Source organism: Polyergus mexicanus, unplaced genomic scaffold (genome assembly GCF_030449975.1).
Source record: "Polyergus mexicanus isolate NDT 795.1 unplaced genomic scaffold, iyPolMexi1.0 SCAF_5, whole genome shotgun sequence".
NCBI lineage: Eukaryota > Metazoa > Arthropoda > Insecta > Hymenoptera > Formicidae > Polyergus > Polyergus mexicanus.
This window is the reverse complement of record NW_027223325.1, coordinates 937,734-954,545: the sequence shown is the minus strand read 5'-3', so window position 1 is coordinate 954,545 and position 16,812 is coordinate 937,734. Positions and strand designations below refer to the sequence as shown.

Sequence of the window (16,812 nt, the reverse complement as noted above, 5' to 3'; positions counted from 1 at the left end):
TCAAATAAGCATCCTAACAACGTGAGAAATACTGATAATTTACATTGGAAGACAAAACAAAAAAAAAAAAAATTTTTTTTTTTCCAGAATTTTTATATACGATAAATGTAATCTTTCCAGGATGTGGTATTTCCGTGATTCTTATCGATTTTGGTTAATTTTTATCATATTCTGTTAAGATAACATTTTCATAAAAAGAAAATATTACGTTGTCTTTCAAATAATTTTCATATCGTTATGAAATTTTTATCTGAAGTTTACCATTTATTTTATTATTATTTATTATTATTTTGTTATAAACCGTCTTTAGGAAAAATGGGAACTTTTATCTAGAAAATTCTTTATACTACAATTGTGCTGATGGATCAAATATCATTGTACTATTGAAAAATTGATAACTCCGTGCGTGAAGAAAAACGAATTTCACAAAACGAGATAGCAAAAGCGCAGCGGCAGTAAAGTACCGTCTCGCGTTCGCCACAGCATAAACACCATAGAATAAGCGAAGTGACGCTGACGACGACGACGACGACGACGACGACGATGCACCTGCCTGCTCTCTGCCGACAGTTGCACCCCTCTTTATGACGATGCTATCTAAGATAGCTGTGTGTGCCCCTCGGTCGCTTCGCTTTTGCTCGCTTTGCCGTTGCGCCCGCGTGCTGGTAGCCGCGCGACACCTGACGCACGCTCGTGCACACGTGCAGCGCGTACACGCGCGAACGCTCACCTTTCTTGCTTGTGAGAAGCAACATTAACCTGCCTTCTCACACATGGACATGTTCCCGACTCCTCTCTTCCCTCCCCTCCCCCCTCTCTCCCTACGCTTTGTTACCTCGTTGCCGCTTCTCGTTCCGCCGAGCGAATCTACCCGCGCGAATCGCGCGTTTTTAATTTCGACGCCTCTGTTTTAATCAGAGCCGTCCCGGGAATGGCATTGTTGAGAATTGACGAGGATATCACTTCCCTATCGAATGTTGCGAGAAGGCACAACTTGCCAAAAACTTCTGCATGGGACCTCTCTCTTTTGATGATGTCGAGAAATTCAGTTATACTTCGCTCATATAAATACGTGATTTTTTTTATCAGAATCATATATATCGGACGCAGATCTCGATATTTTTTTTTTACGAGACGTTGAACTTGAAGTATGTTATACAAACGTTAACAATTACGAAACACAGATAGATATAGTTAATAGAATTTTTATTTGCAATTATGTATCGCTTAACTAGAAAATAATGTGAGGGATTAATTCAGGTTTTTTTTTTTTTTTTTTTTTCCAGAATTATACACCACTGATTACACTGATTACATATGCACATCTTAATCTTGACGTATGTTATAGATAGTTCATTCCCGAATAAGATACGTTTTGAAATCATTGATTGAAAGTATGTATCTAAAAAAAGCGGGCAGAAAATATGATATTAACTTTGACATATACATATTGTCAAGCTGAGAATTCGAAGTGATCTGAAAACCTAAGACTTAACTTAATCTTAAGACTTTTAGCTGCCGCTCATTATTTATTAAACAATTATTAACGCATAAAGTTGATGATGCATACGAGTATTAAATGTGATAATTTGAGCTTCACCGAATGTGAATTCTACATTAGTCACTTATTTGCATATTTAAGTGGCATGAGGTTTCGTCCCTCACCCTGCACTTTCACTCCGAACAAATTCTACCTTAAACCTAATTTTAATTTTAAATAAGAAATAGATTTGAGAATTAAGTTGGAATTTTTTTAGGATGGGAATGTGGGGGGAGGGAAATTCCGAAAAAAAAAAACAATGCACAATATCTCGCGTATACATACGTCCTTTTGAGTTTCCTAATAATCTTAAATCCAGTATCCAAGAGATATTAAGTGGAATATGAGGATGTAATCTGCGTGATTAAAATATATTTAAGGTTTTATTTATTTATTTATTTATTTTTTTGTTTTCTAGATATACCGGCGCAAGTGCCGCCGTTAACGCCTGGGACCAACAAGAAGATGACCGAGGCTCTGGAGGCGGTCTTCGCGTCTTGGGAAAAGGAACGACTCCGCTTGAATATAACTAAAGGTCAGAAATTTATTCTTGATTTATCCTTCCCATCCTAAAATTTCGTAATGTCAAGTAACGTGTGCTTTTAGATCCATTGAACGCAGACGTTGCAAGATAAATTGCACTTTTTTACCCTAAAATTACATGTACAATTTTTAATTAGACTTTCGCAAGGGTAATCGAAAATCCACTCGACCATGTTAAAGCTATAATTGTTCTCTCCCTCTCTCTCTCTCTTTTTTTTTTTTTTTACAAATAAATCAATTTTTACGAGCGCGAAATTGATTTTTGTCCCAATTTTCATAACAAGATTCGGAATTCACGATACTGGCACCGCCTCACTACGCAAGTTGTTAAAAAATCACTGCGAGTACAGAGAAGGGGAGAAACACGCGTGCGCGCGCGCACGCACGCACGCAAGAGACCCGCGTGGACACGGAGACGCGGGTGCGCACGATGTGACGCGATGTGCGACGACGAGCCGGCCGGCGATGTGCAGGAATTGTGAATGTGATGTTGATGGTTCTGATGGGGAGCCGATGCCACACATCCGGTATGCGCATTCAGAGCCACGCGGGTGTGACGTTACTTCCGGTCTACATGCCCCGAGTTCGTACCCTCCAGGCCAGATCACCTACAGTCTGACCTCCGTGAACCTAACGAACAAACCTCTACCTCCTCCTCCTCCTCCTCCTCCTCCTCCTCCTCCTCCTCCTCCTCCTCCTCCTCCTCCTTCTCCTTCTCTCGCCATTTCACTTCGAGCCCGAACTGAGACCGGCCTTTTTTTATACTTCTCTGCGATTTTTTTATTCATTCTTCTATTCCTTGAATTTTTATCCCAATTTTGAGAAATCAATCTATCTATATTATTAATATAGTCACCGTGCGTGCAAATACTAATAGACTTTAGATTAGTATTCTGAAATCTGTCTAAATACATATAATGACGTATTATATAATAATACATTAATAAATGATAACATTAATAAATGATACATTAAAAAAAATTTGAATTAAAAAGTATAAAATATTTTTGATTTATAATTAATTAAAAAATTAAAGGCGTTAATTTGTCTCCGCAAAAAGATACATATAAATTGTTATTAAATTTTCGACACACATTGAAAATGTTGAATGTGTATTGTTACGTCCTATCGAAGGGGGTGTATATATACGAAAGAACGTACGCTTACTATATAAAAGACGCAGCCTGCATTCACAATTACGTTCCGACACAGTCATATCGCAGTTGCTATTATAATTTATTCAGAATCTATCTCTTTTGAATAATAAATACAAGCATAAAAATGAACGCTTCTGCGAATAAGTTTCGAACATGGTGTCGTCCAATGTAACAGACGCCTATTACGATAGAGGTATCTAAAATTCACCGAGTGCTATCTCGTGATCACGGCCGTAATTTTGGATTTTAACGGATTTTAAGGTGGCACCTGTTCACCCTCATTATCTATGTTTGAGAATCAATGATGACGGACTTGATTACTTTTATCACTTTTAACACTCTTCAAACACCTTCACCGTTGTAGCCAACAGGTACCATTAGACGCACTCTTGATAGATGTCGAGATACGCAAATTATCCCATTTTGACAGAAGTTTTATCCAGATGATAGAAAGAGAAAGGATAAAGAGTAAATACAAAATTAATATAATGAAGAGATAACGGATGAAAAGAGCAATCGTCTAGTAAGAAGAATGGATAGACATGCGCACGCGTGAATGTGGATTTGTGTTCAAATGCGAAGCGAGAAAGAGAGTGTAAAGTCTGCTAACAATACTGACAAGAAATAAGTTGAGCAAATATCGGTACGATCATCAAATAGAGGCGGTCGCTTTGAACGTGCCGTGCCGTTAGACACTCTTGTTGCCTCGATGCTCGCTTACCTTCCCCTTTTTTTATATTTATATGCTATTCTGAGCACGCGAAAGACGTCAATTTAGTTTGTACTTTATCGATTCTGCGAATAACACATATCGTGTTATTTATCGAATTTGCATTTATTGAGATTGTATTATTAAAAATCATTTAATATACAGATATGGATATCAGAAAGGACTATAATTGAATTTATTACTATGTAGTTTGCATTGTAAATAAGCTTGAACGCACTTAATCTTTTTCTTATTTGAAATTATTTCTATAAAAGAATCTCACTCTATAAATCTGAATTCAATTTTTAATTGATAAAAGCTTTTTTTGAAAATATTAATTTATTCCATTAATCTTCGTATCCTTGTTAGTTTTTACGAGATATCACGGTTCTTTTTTTTTTTCGTCTCTCTTTTTTATAATATTGTATCGATATATCCAACATATTGCAATGATAACGCGTAAAATTACGCACACAGCGCAATCTGAGAAAAATATTTAAGAGATGCATTTGTTTCACAATTTTAATAGTCTTTTCGAGACACTCTATATTTCGATCTGAAGATCTGAAGATCTTTACGAGAATAGAACTCGGATCGTTCGACCGTCCTGTTCGCGACGTCAGTGTTAAAGGACGGTTACGAGATTGTGAGAGCGAAGCTGTATACATTAGCAAGTCGCTACGTTGGTAACTTCTGTTTGCATTATGAGCCGAACTGTACTTTTACGCAGCGAGATACCACGAAACAATGCAAGACACGCGTGCAAATATGGGCGCGCACCTCAAATGGGACATTCCGATGTTTCTCGGTATTGCTTCCACCGAAGATGGCTGGCTGGGCCTGACTAACGATCGGGCCATCAACGGACGAACGTATGTCGTTTCTTCGATGACTCTCGGGCAGGACTTTTAACGAGCTCGCTCTCGGATAATCCGCCATCTGCGAGAATCCAAATTACTTAGAAATCTTGAATCTTTCAAAGTCCGCTCTTGCAGTATAAAAGGCAAAAAGTAATCCAGGGAACGTGACCGCGCTTTGTGAAAACAAGAACAAACAAATTTACGTTATCACTATTCTCTCAACCGCCGACTTTTGCGAGAGACGATATAGTCTCGTGTTCGAGATAAAACATTGAGATCGAGATACGATCTTCTAGTGTCCTCTCGCCAATAGAGAGACACGAGAAAAGGTCCTTTCTTATCGCCAGGATCGGCGATAAGGGGCCGACCAACGAGGATAGAATCCACCTAGGACCTAGGAGGTAGCTGCTAAAAAACAATCCGGCTCTTGTTTTCTTTTTCAGACCCGAGGCAATGGTCGGAAGCAGCTGTCGCCAACTGGTTGCAGTGGGCTATCGGAGAATTCTCCCTGGAGGGTATGGCGATGCAACCGTGGCAGCACATGACCGGGAAACAGATTTGTGCCATGGGGAAGGAATCCTTTCTGGCACGTGCCCCCACCACCTTCATGGGCGACATCCTATGGGAGCATCTAGAGATCTTGCAGAAAAGTATGTGTCTTCTTCTTATATCGTTTCATATAATCGAGGTCATCCAACTTATCTCGAAATAAACAATGCTTAAACCTATTCGACGAATCTTTAAACACAAAGCAATTAATATTGCTTTGTTTAGATTCTTATATTGTATAAAAAATTATTATACATGTATATGATATATATATATAAAAGCAACGAAAATTTTTTTCAACGTAGCTTGATGAAATATTAGATCAACCTAAATGTTCATTATCTTACAATTAATAAGCTGGATTCGATGTATATTTTAATATATACGTTACAATTTACGTTTTTCGCTATTAGATAATAATAGATAATATATAAAATTATTATTAATATAAAAAATTTACTAATCTCTCTTACGTAACGAGGAGACGATCTCTGTTATTCTACTGAAAAGGCGAAAATATTTTTAGCTACTTTAAGCTCTGGATTACTTAACGCGAAACTTGCAAATGCAAAGTTCCAAAATAAACGATATTTACGTCACGCTCGTAGCAATACAAAAAAGAAGAAGAAGAAATTTTTTTCCTATCAGAAAAACAAGAATTATATAAAGATAACAATTTGAATGTCGATGCGTTTCTCGCATACACTGGATACTCGCCCGGTGATCCCGCGTTGCGTACGCGGGGCTAATCGTGCGAGGAGGAACCCCAGGCACTGCGCTCCTTTTTGCGCGGCGGGCACCTTCCGTCATCTTTGTCGAACAAAACCGATCGAATTTCCGTAAAATCGCGACGTTACGGCGTAACGTGCGAGCAAAAAGACTCCGGCGGACAATGACAAAAAGGACGATAGGGCGGTGCGCACGGGTGGCGTCCAACTCTCTTCTTCGCCCCCCCCCCCCCTCTAGATATCTCGCGTTTCGTAGCATCGTTGAATCGAGACCCCTCGTTTTTACCTTCGTACGCAACGCGGACCGGAGGAGAGTGAGAGGCGTAGGAGAAGAAAGATTGAGCGCCATAGAAAGAACTCGCATCCCGGATATCCGCCGAGGATGGTGCAGCGCCATTGCCGCGGCCACTTAGACGTTTTTCAGGGATGTACTCGCGTGCATCAAAGAATTCACTCGAATTTCGATCTCGCGACGCGACGTGTATCGTCAATGGTCGAAGCCTAGAGGTTCGCTTCGGTCCCTCCTATTTAAATCCCCCGTCCCCCTCTCGTACCCTCTTGTTGTGGTACGTGCGCGCTCAAAACAGGCAAGTCAAGTTCGTTTGAAGCGCGCGTTCGAGATTTAACAAAGCAGATAATATTCAAAGGAAAAATATCTATACTTCTACACGGTGGATGGAGCTGGAGGATCGAGTTGTCGGGAAAACGATTTGCAAGTGCAAAAAATAAAAGTTTCATTTTTCATCAATCTCAAACGTAAAATCGTAACAAATTTTACGCGTATGATCGAGAATCTTTCAAAAGATTTGTGGAAAAAGAAAATTGGCTTCACGTTTATATTCATTGTTCTATTTAGCGTCTACTTTTTGAATTGATTAAAACAGTTACGTTTCAAAAATTGTTGGAAAGACTAAATAATATTGACGAATTATATTTTTTATATTCTAAAAAAATGAACTTTAGCAACATTTCTTTATATCAACTGTATTTTGTGCACAAATACATTGAATTTGATCATACATTGCATACGATATTTTATTATAGATATATCAAGTATAAAAAAATTTTGATTTATCTCTTACATGTTTTTATCTGTATTATTGAATCCGTGATAAAATTCTATTCGATGTACGTTCGAAGATATCTCACTAATTATTTCGATATATGTTGAAAAAGATACGCGACAACACGGCGAATGTATTAATAACAAAATAAGAAAAAATTGAAAATATAAAAAAAAAAGAGAAAAAAAAGGGGGGACGTATTTTTGTAAGAGGAGCAGAGAAGGCGGGGATGACGAAAAAAGGGGGAGTTGAGAAGAGAGAGAGGAATACTGATGCAGAGGGAAATGGGAAGCTAAAGAGATAGAGATGCAGATCGTACGAAATGACGAGGCAGGAAGCGAAGATATTTGCCCATGATTTAATTCCCGTTAAGTAAAACCCCGTATTTCCTTATCGATTATTCATGTCGCCTCATCATCAGAGTAAACCGAAACCTCGGCTTAATCGTCTAACGCGATCTAAGGACGAGACTACTAACGGTAACTCTCCAAAAAAACTCGAGATTCGTCTCGAATACATAATTTGTCTCGTGCCGAAAGGGAGGATAAAATAAGTACAAGCAGAATAAATTTTTTTTACTTTAGGCTCGAATTAAGATCCGATATACTTTATTTAATGAAATACAAGTAATAAAAGAGCGCTAATAGAATTTTTTGATTTAAAAAAATCTCTAGAAAGATTTGAAAAGATTTTCTCCCGCAAGTTCGAAGTTCAATTTTAACTTTTCGCCAATTCGAACACCGCTATCGTCTGCGATATACTTTATGAAAATTAGTGAAGGCAAGTCTCGAAGTAAATTTCACGAACGGAGGGAGAGACGGGTGATAAGGATTGAATTAAAACGTCATCATTTTGCTTTTCATGTTCCCCAATCGTGCAATTTACAATTTATTATTGTGTTACGATTGTGAGCAAGGTAGAATCGGCCACGTGATTCTCTCCGATCGAGGCGACGGTAATTTAACTGAAGCCTAGCGTGCGCCCATCTCTCTGCGGGTGCGCGAGCGCGCAGTCGCGACACGACGCGGGTAATCGCTTTGATTCCGCGAATGAGAACGGATGTTAGGAAACGCTCTTGCGTTGTATAAAAAAGTAGAAACTAAAAAGTTGTATCTTCCTGTCGTAGCGATACCGATCGGATTCACGGTGAAATTCATTAAAGCGACGCGTGTCGCCATCGCCGAAACGAATGATTGATCTCTCTCTGTCTGTCTTTTTTTATATATATATATATATCTATACGTTATCAGGGAAGAAAATTGAATTTTCTTTTTATTTAATCTTCGCTTAATAATCTGTAAGATTTTTAATATTTTTTAGTGTTTATAGAAATGTGCGGGTGTTTTTTTTTTTATTTTTTTTATGAATAATTTGCGAAAACTTGAGAACATATTTTTAAAATAAATATAAATTATATAAATAAATTATTAAATAATTTATGAGTTGTAAAATATATATATTTTAAATAATCTTCTCTGATACAAATCAATCTTCAATTCTGGATGATTATTCCAGATTCATTTGAAGAAAGTCAAATCATGTCGTGAAAAATCATGTTTGAATAAAGTCTTGTCTGAGGTAGATTATTTATATTATTAACAAATCTATCAATCTTTTCACTGCATATTTATAGTCGAAAGTTTATTAATCAAGAAAATAAATAGAAAACGGTGCTTTCGGGTGAAAGATACAGGAAAGATTATTATTTGCACATTTGAAAGAGAAGAGGCGTGTGAGGAGGGCGAAACATGTTCTTGGCACGTGCGTCTCGCGCGCGCGCATTTTGCATTTCTAGTCTGCAATTGTTTCACGAGAATTTCTAGAAACGTAGAAAAACGCCGACGATGAATCACACGGTAGCGTCTCCTTCGCAATACACGGTCGCGATGATGACAGTGCTACTCGAGATCGTTAATCACGATTGCACTCGCGATGCGATGCAACGATCGCGCACAATCACCGTGGGGGAATAACTTAATGACAACGGTGCAACATTTTATTCCTGTCGTAATCGACAGCGCGCGCTGAAAAACTGTACAAGTACCGCACGTGCCGCATGCGATAACTATTATCATATATACGCGCAGATAAGACTCAATTATTACGATTAACATGTACGCTATTCACAAGGCACATGTGACTACTCACGCGAAGACATTCATATGCGCCACGTGAGTACGCGCATAAAGATTTTTTTTTTTTTTTTACAAATCTCACCAACGATATTCTTGTATGTTTATTTAACAGCCCGAGAAAAACCGATATACAATAATATAATATATTATCTTATATAATTACACACAAGTCCACATTTTTTCTCAGAAATTAATCAAAACTTCTCACTAAATATTATAATTTATTCTGATATTTTGCCAAATGAGTAATTTATAGAAGGATTTGTGATTAAAATTATAAAACATCGTTGTAAAGAGAACAGGATTATAATAATCGCGAATGGAGAAATTAGTTATGTAAGATGACAATGGCAATGCGTCCACGATTCTTAGATGCGGAGTAAATTAATCCGGTATAAGAGCAGAGACGGCGCGATTTAATTATATACGCGAAGGCATAAAAAAAAAAAAAAAGAGAGAGATGCAACTCGGTTGAGGATTTATCTCCGTTTTACATTCAGATGTCGACGCAGCGAAGGCCTCTCTGGAGAACGTGCCGGTGAACTTGTATGAAAGCGTATGCGTGCCAGATTTAGGTGATTTTGTGGGATACCAGGGTGCCGGCCATCAGGTGGCAACACCAGAACATAAAAATCCGCCGACGCCCGCCAATTCGGTCACCTCCAACTCCTCCGCTCCTCCTCAGAGCGGTACGCAACAACAACCCCCGATACACTCTTCGGGCGCGGTGTCCCTGCCATCGAGACAGTATCATGACGATGGTAAGTCCATATATTTTTTTTTTTCTATTCCTCCGCCTTTTCCTTCGTCGCGAGAAATCGCTCTCGAGTGGTACAGGAATTCAAGTGATGGTTCTTTTCGCGTCATATATCGAACAGTGAATCTCTTCCAACGGTGGTGGAAACTTTTCAGGCTTTATAATATTTTCGGGAGGCGCGCGCGATCCCTTTGTCGTTTCTCTAAAAAAAAATGCAAAAGAAATTGTATTAATTTCTGTTAATTTCATTATTAATTTTTCTCCATCTTGAACATGTCGAATAGGTTAAATAAATGCGCGTAGAAAAAAAAAAAAAACGTAATCGTCAACGAGAATGACGGATAATTGCAGCGACATCCACACATTCCCTAATACAATCCTCCTTTCTTTTCGATACCGATAATCGGTCGCGCGCATACAGTGCACGCAAGGAGCCGCTAAATAACGCGACAAGCCGTTTTTATTTATTTCCCCCGATTGCAAGTGCAAACGAAAGCGTGGAGGAGTTTCTCATTGTTACGTCAGAGCGGCTGATAACATCTCTCGGGTTGGCGCGTTTGCACGTGTTGCAAACGCAAACCTCTCATTATCGTCACTGTTCGTTTCTCATTTAACGTTTCTTCGTCATCGTATACCCGTCAGCGACAAGTCGCGATTTCACCGACACAACATCTAGAAATCGAATTGTCAAATATCTAATCTCTCTCTCTCTCTCTCAGAACGGATTGCTATGTATGCCGTGTTAAAGTTTACGACAAGCGACGAGGGAAGTTGAACTATTTTTCAATGAAATCCATCGAAGATGATTTGATTTTTAAAATACCGTTAGTTTACAAATTTATTTTTTTTTTTCATTTTTATACGATACTTTGTTCCGTTTGTTGTTGTTATGTTGTTTGAAAATTATTGACGATTTTTTGAAAAATTTACTCCTTATCGTGTCTCTCGCATTCTTGAAATCTTGGACAATACGCAGCTACATAATATCTGAATAACAAATGAATGGAGCTATCCCACATGATAGTTTAGAGATAACATCGAGGATGACGTAAGCTATTCGCGCGGCAATCGTATTCAAACTCTTTTTTTTTTTTTTTTTTTTTTTTTTTTTTTTTTTTTTTTTTTTTTTTTTTTTTTTTTTTTTTTGGAATAGCTCGTGGAATAACTCTCTCACTAAGCTATTCTATTCATACACAGAAGTTTTCAGAACAGTATCTCTTGAATCGCGCGGCCTCTCTATTGCGATTCACGAAACAAAAAAGATTGCCCAAGATATGGCGCGACAAGTTTTGTAAAACAGAGCTTCGATTGAATCAAGCAACCGCCGACAAATATTTATTTGAAAATTTTCCTATTGTGCAACGTAAACAAAAATTTCGTTGGCACTTTTCGTGCTCCAATTAATAATCGTATTGTTCGTCACCTCGATCACGAATCTGATTTTAATTTCCTTATAAAGAGCGAAAAATAAGTTACCGAGTGAAAATATCAACGCTAACGCTGGCGCAACTCGTATGTAAAATTTCCTTGTTTCCTGCGTTTCTTGTGAGGTGGAAAATTTTTACGCAAAGCGCGCGACGCGCGCTATATAACTGACCCAATTTCATTTCGCCATTCACGTTCGATCATCTATCTGGCTTTGACCGACTTACTTTCGTCATATGTGTTTATCCGTTGTAAGATCATATTCATCGTTATCACTTGATGAATCAACTTTCCCCGAGTGCGTTTTTTTTTCTTTTCTTTTCTTTCCACAATATATCAACGTGCTGGTGTCGAAAGAGATTGAAATCTGCCAATGCATTTATATATTAATTATAATACCTACCGATATCGCATAATTCAAAAGCTAATACAAATAATGAACGAATGTTAAAATGTTTTATATATATATATATATGGTATATGTATGTATATAGGATGTCTCAAGATCTGACCAATTTTTTTGAGATGATATTTTTCTCGGACATTTTTTTTCTTGTTAAAAATTTTCAAGTTATAAACGATTGAATGAAAAGGAAGGTTTCTTTTTTCAGAAACCTAAATTCTATGGAATCGAAAAATTAACAAAACTATATTCTTTAGAATGTAATAATTTCAGATGAAATTTACTTGAATAGAATCTTAGTTCGAAATTTGATATTAAAGACATGATGAAAAAATTGAAAACTTGAAAAAAAAAACAATGACCTATCTCAACATTTTCGCCAAGGGAAAATCAATTTTATATCAATTAAAAAGTCTTTTATCAAAAGAACGTCCAGTTTTGGGACACCCTGTATTGGAGGGGGAAAAAAAAAAACTTTGGACTTCATAAGCTTCAGACATTAGAGTGGACTTGCGACTGTGCACACTCTCAGAAAGGATTTCTGATAACGAGACAAAAAATATTCTTGACATATTTAATCGTATCACAACCTTATGCGGTATAAAAATAAAACAATTTTAAAATTAAATCAATAATTCCTTTTCTTCTCTCTCGAATTAAATAAGATTATCTTACTATCTTGAGACAAGAGTAACATATACAAATCTAAGCTTATATATTCTTGCATTTAGAATAACTTGATGTTAGATCGCTACAAATTTCCATCTTCATCTTTGTGAGAAAATTAACGGGATAGCACCAAGAGCATTTTATTCTAGATTTAAGAATTTTCCATTTAAAATATTCCTTTTTCAATAATAAATATGATCGTCGCTATATCGATCCTATTTTATGATAGATCGAAGAGTAATAGCGTTAGATCCGGAAATCTTTTCTCTGGTAATTGAAACTCCAATCTCGCGAAAGTATCGTAAACAGCCTTTATCAATGGTTGATAAATCCGTTGTCCCGTAATCCGTGCATCGCGTATGTATACGCGTGCAATCGAAGTGCGTTGATGTCGGAGGCACGCGCAATAGAACGAAATAGAATAGAATGGAACCGAGCCGAGCCGAGCCGAGCGGAGCCGAGCGGAGGAGAGCATTATGAAGCGAGTCTCTTCGTACATAGCGCATAGGTAACAATTACCCTAGCGAGGGGCCTTACGTCATTGCAGCAGTGACCGTGGGTGAACGAGGGAAAGTCGGGCTCTCTACACGCTCCGCCGCGGACAATGGAGACGATTCGCTCGCTCACGCCCGTTGGTGTGTCTGCCTCGATCTACGTACACACGTACGCGCGTTAATGAATGCGCTCGCGTTATATCCCTCGCCTCTATCCTGATTTCAATCGCGATTTCCGTCTACGTGGAAAATAGAATGAAATCAGCGATAGAACTCTAACTGAAACATAGCTCGACTGGGGATTCTCGCTTAAATTTTTTACGAAAGAAAAATTGTTCAGCGATTATTCGATAGAGAAACAATTTCTTTTTCTTTTCGGCATCTGAGATTCTGTTCATCGTATGCAATTCTCGCCAAAAAAAAAGTTTGCTAGAAAAAGGAATAAATTAAATGAGCGAGGAATTTTCGAGTAATGTACGAGATCGATCTGAAATAATATAAATATCACTGATATTTTCCGGGAAGATGTAAATAAAATATCAAAAGAGACGGTTTGGCAATCGCCAACGCGTCGGTATAAGATATTGAAAGGCAGATATTTCGGAAAGTTTGACAACCGCTGTGACTGATATTCGCTCATGCGACACATCAAACTTCGTCCAAGACTTAGCTCTTGTACCGTATATACGGACGTCTTACGGACGCGTCGTTACAAAGCGACCAACACAGACGTCCGTATAATAGACTCATTATTTCTGCTTGCTAAAGCACTGTTACGTTATGTATCACAGCTCTTCTTCGAGGTCTCTGGTTCGACTCTCGCTTATCCTCGCTTTCGACCTCCTCGTGTCGGAACCGATGTATATCGTCGCCGTTATTTAGGAATCATATATAATTAAATGTATAATCTTCAATTGGAAAACAGATACGCTTTGTTAAGTTCTTCGACGATATTAACATATGTCGGATTATTATTTCTTAAACTTTCAATTTAATAAATAACCATTGAAAGTGTCTCTTATCAAATTATCTTTACACATTTTTCCATTATTTTTTATACAATTGCTTGCGTAATAATAATAATCGAAGAATTTATATATCTTTCTCCCAATCTATTTATTCAGAGTACGCGATATCTTCATATCTATAACCTAGATTAATAAATTCAAGCTTAACAGCACACTATCGGGGTGGGATAATGTTTGTCGCAATTTTTCAATGCGTCAATTTTTTTGCGTCGGTCTTACGAGGCGAGAGAGCGGTAGTAGGGCCCTTTTCCGTCCCTTTAAGAATGTATCGTCGATGGTAACGCGCGCTGTCCGTGAAGGCAACTCATTGCTTCGTGTCACGTATGTCGCGTCTCGATGTGCACGTGCATAAATTAGCGACAGCGAGCGCGGAGACGAAAACGGTCGGACCGAGAGAGGAATCTCTCTACGCAAAAGCACTCTCTCTCTCTCTCTCTCTCTCTCTCTCTCTCTCTCTCTCTCTCTCTCTCTCTCTCTCTCTCTCTGTCTATGCGGTTTACCGACCACACGCGGCCAAAAAAGGAGCGCTATCCGCCGTGACGTCTATTTGATATGGACGTTTATGGGAGAAGAGAGGTTGATCAATCGCGCCGCGGCGAATACAATGATTATTTGTTAAGCAACCCTCGCGTTTATAACTAACGGCGACGAATATGCGGCATTCTGATCGGCTTCTGTCTCTCTCCATCTCTCTCCATCCGACGTGTAAGCTGTTTCTTTGATGTGTCGATTCGATAAGCGGCGCATTTGATTATTCAAAATTCTCTACACGTAGAAAATTTTAATAACGAAGAGAGAGAATGAGAGAGATAGAGAATGAAGGAGGGAATGAAGGGAGATTAATCTGAATTCTTCGTTTTCGATTTGTATGTCTAGGCGAGGATGGTATACTCGTACGAAGGATATATATTTTCATTTATTATAAATTGAAGTTAATTGAACAAAAGAGGAATATAAAAAAGGAAATTGAAAAAAAAAAAGAAAGACTTTCTTAACAAATTCAAGATCCATTAATTTCATTTTTATCACTTCTTATCGGGTTACACATCCTCAATTTCCCGCTACGCTTTTACACGAGTGCTGGAAAGCACCAGAGCATTCTGTAAATTGTATCTAATTTATCAAATCAGTATACTTAACGCATGACTATAGTTATGCGGGGCTTAATATTTGCGCGATAATACAATAAAACCGCAATAACACGTTCTCGGATAGAACTCTTGGCTGAAGGCGCGAACGAGGCAAAGCCACGCAATTTCCTGCGTCGCGAAGAGATATACAATATCACGGTGTTGCGCGAATACACACGCGCACACACACACACACACACACACACACACACGCGTCAATCATATTGTGCTGCCGCAGATCGCAATACGTAAAGATATAAAGAACGATCACTAGGGCTAGAAGTACAGACTCGCTTATAGGGATGAAGCGAACAGAAAAAAGAAAGAAAGGGGCGCGTCGGAGAGAGACGGACGGAGGATGGGAGGGAGGGAGGGGTGGTTGGCACAGGTTGTATTCATTCACTCGTTCATTCATAGTTCGTACACCGCCTCGAGGGTCTACAAAGCCTCTTGCTCATTCAGAATTCGTGACACGACCGTGTGGCGTATGTATGTATGTGTGTGTGTGTGTGTGTGTGCGCGCGCATATATACGCATATGTGTGGTTTTTTTTTTCGTCCTTTCTTTTCTGTTCGTGCGTATCGTCCTCCTCGTCGTCGTCGTCGTCGTGGTTATCGTCAAGGTTTTCGTACGCCATGATGAACGGCGTAAGGTAAATATACGAACGGCCGGAAATAGAAAAGTATGTTTCTTCCACAAATGGTATATAAAGTGTTTCGAAGCACGAAAAATATTCCAGGTTTTTCAAGATTTTTACGTATTACTTTACCACTATCGAAAATTTTTATCATGCAAATATATCAATACTCTTGTGCGTATGCGTGTGTATATGAGGCAGAACAAGAAGTTAAAATTAGTTTCAACGCTTTATTATTAACACTCATTTTCAATCGCGTGGATGAGAAAGAGAAAAGAATTCATTCTCAGTTGATTATTCTTTCAGATATAATTCGCTTTATATTTTTTTCGTGTTAAAACATTTTTGCGATATATCAAATTTTCACAACACTAAGAGTAAGATATTTAATGAATTTCTGAAATGAAATAAAAATGTATAAAAAAAATATATATATATATATATAATTTAAATTATTTAAATTGCAGAGATACAAAGCACTATATTTCGGAGTTCCTATATTGTACATTGAGTAAAATTTTGTTTATTAATCAATGAGACTGTGTGAAACATATCCGATCCGATATTGGTACGTTTACCATAATTACAAACGTGTAAAAAAAAAAAAATTGTGAACAAGGAGCGACTCAAGGAACGAGGGTAAAAGCGAGTCGAGGAGAGAGGGAGAAAAGAGAAGGGGAGAGAGAAAAAAGCAGAAGCGATATTCGGAGCTCACGTTACAACCGGAAGTCGCTGGGCAGGGCTGGCTGGTAGTAAAAGGAAAGGGGAGGGAGACCTACCCCAATACCACTCCGGGACGGCAAGATAGTTTTATAATGTCCTCGAGTACTCCTCCCTTAATGCACTCGTAAATGCACCCTCTTCAGAAACCGCTTTGCCCGCGGCATTGTTGCTCACTTTGAGAGTGTGTTTCGATTGAGAGGAAGAATCGCACAGATGTGGAGGAGAGAACCAGATCGTCTTGCGTGACTAGTTCGTTCGGGT

The 16,812-nt window shown here is 38.3% G+C and overlaps 1 protein-coding gene across 1 annotated transcript in view; it reads left to right on the top strand.

The window, feature by feature from the left end:
* Positions 1–16,812, top strand: part of Pnt (ETS transcription factor pointed) — a 101,224-nt gene that overhangs the window by 68,283 nt on the left and 16,129 nt on the right. The window contains exons 4-6 of the mRNA XM_070295819.1: positions 1,959–2,075; positions 5,253–5,459; positions 9,786–10,046. Coding sequence (XP_070151920.1) covers positions 1,959–2,075; positions 5,253–5,459; positions 9,786–10,046 — 585 coding nt within the window. The remainder of the gene's footprint in view (positions 1–1,958; positions 2,076–5,252; positions 5,460–9,785; positions 10,047–16,812) is intronic.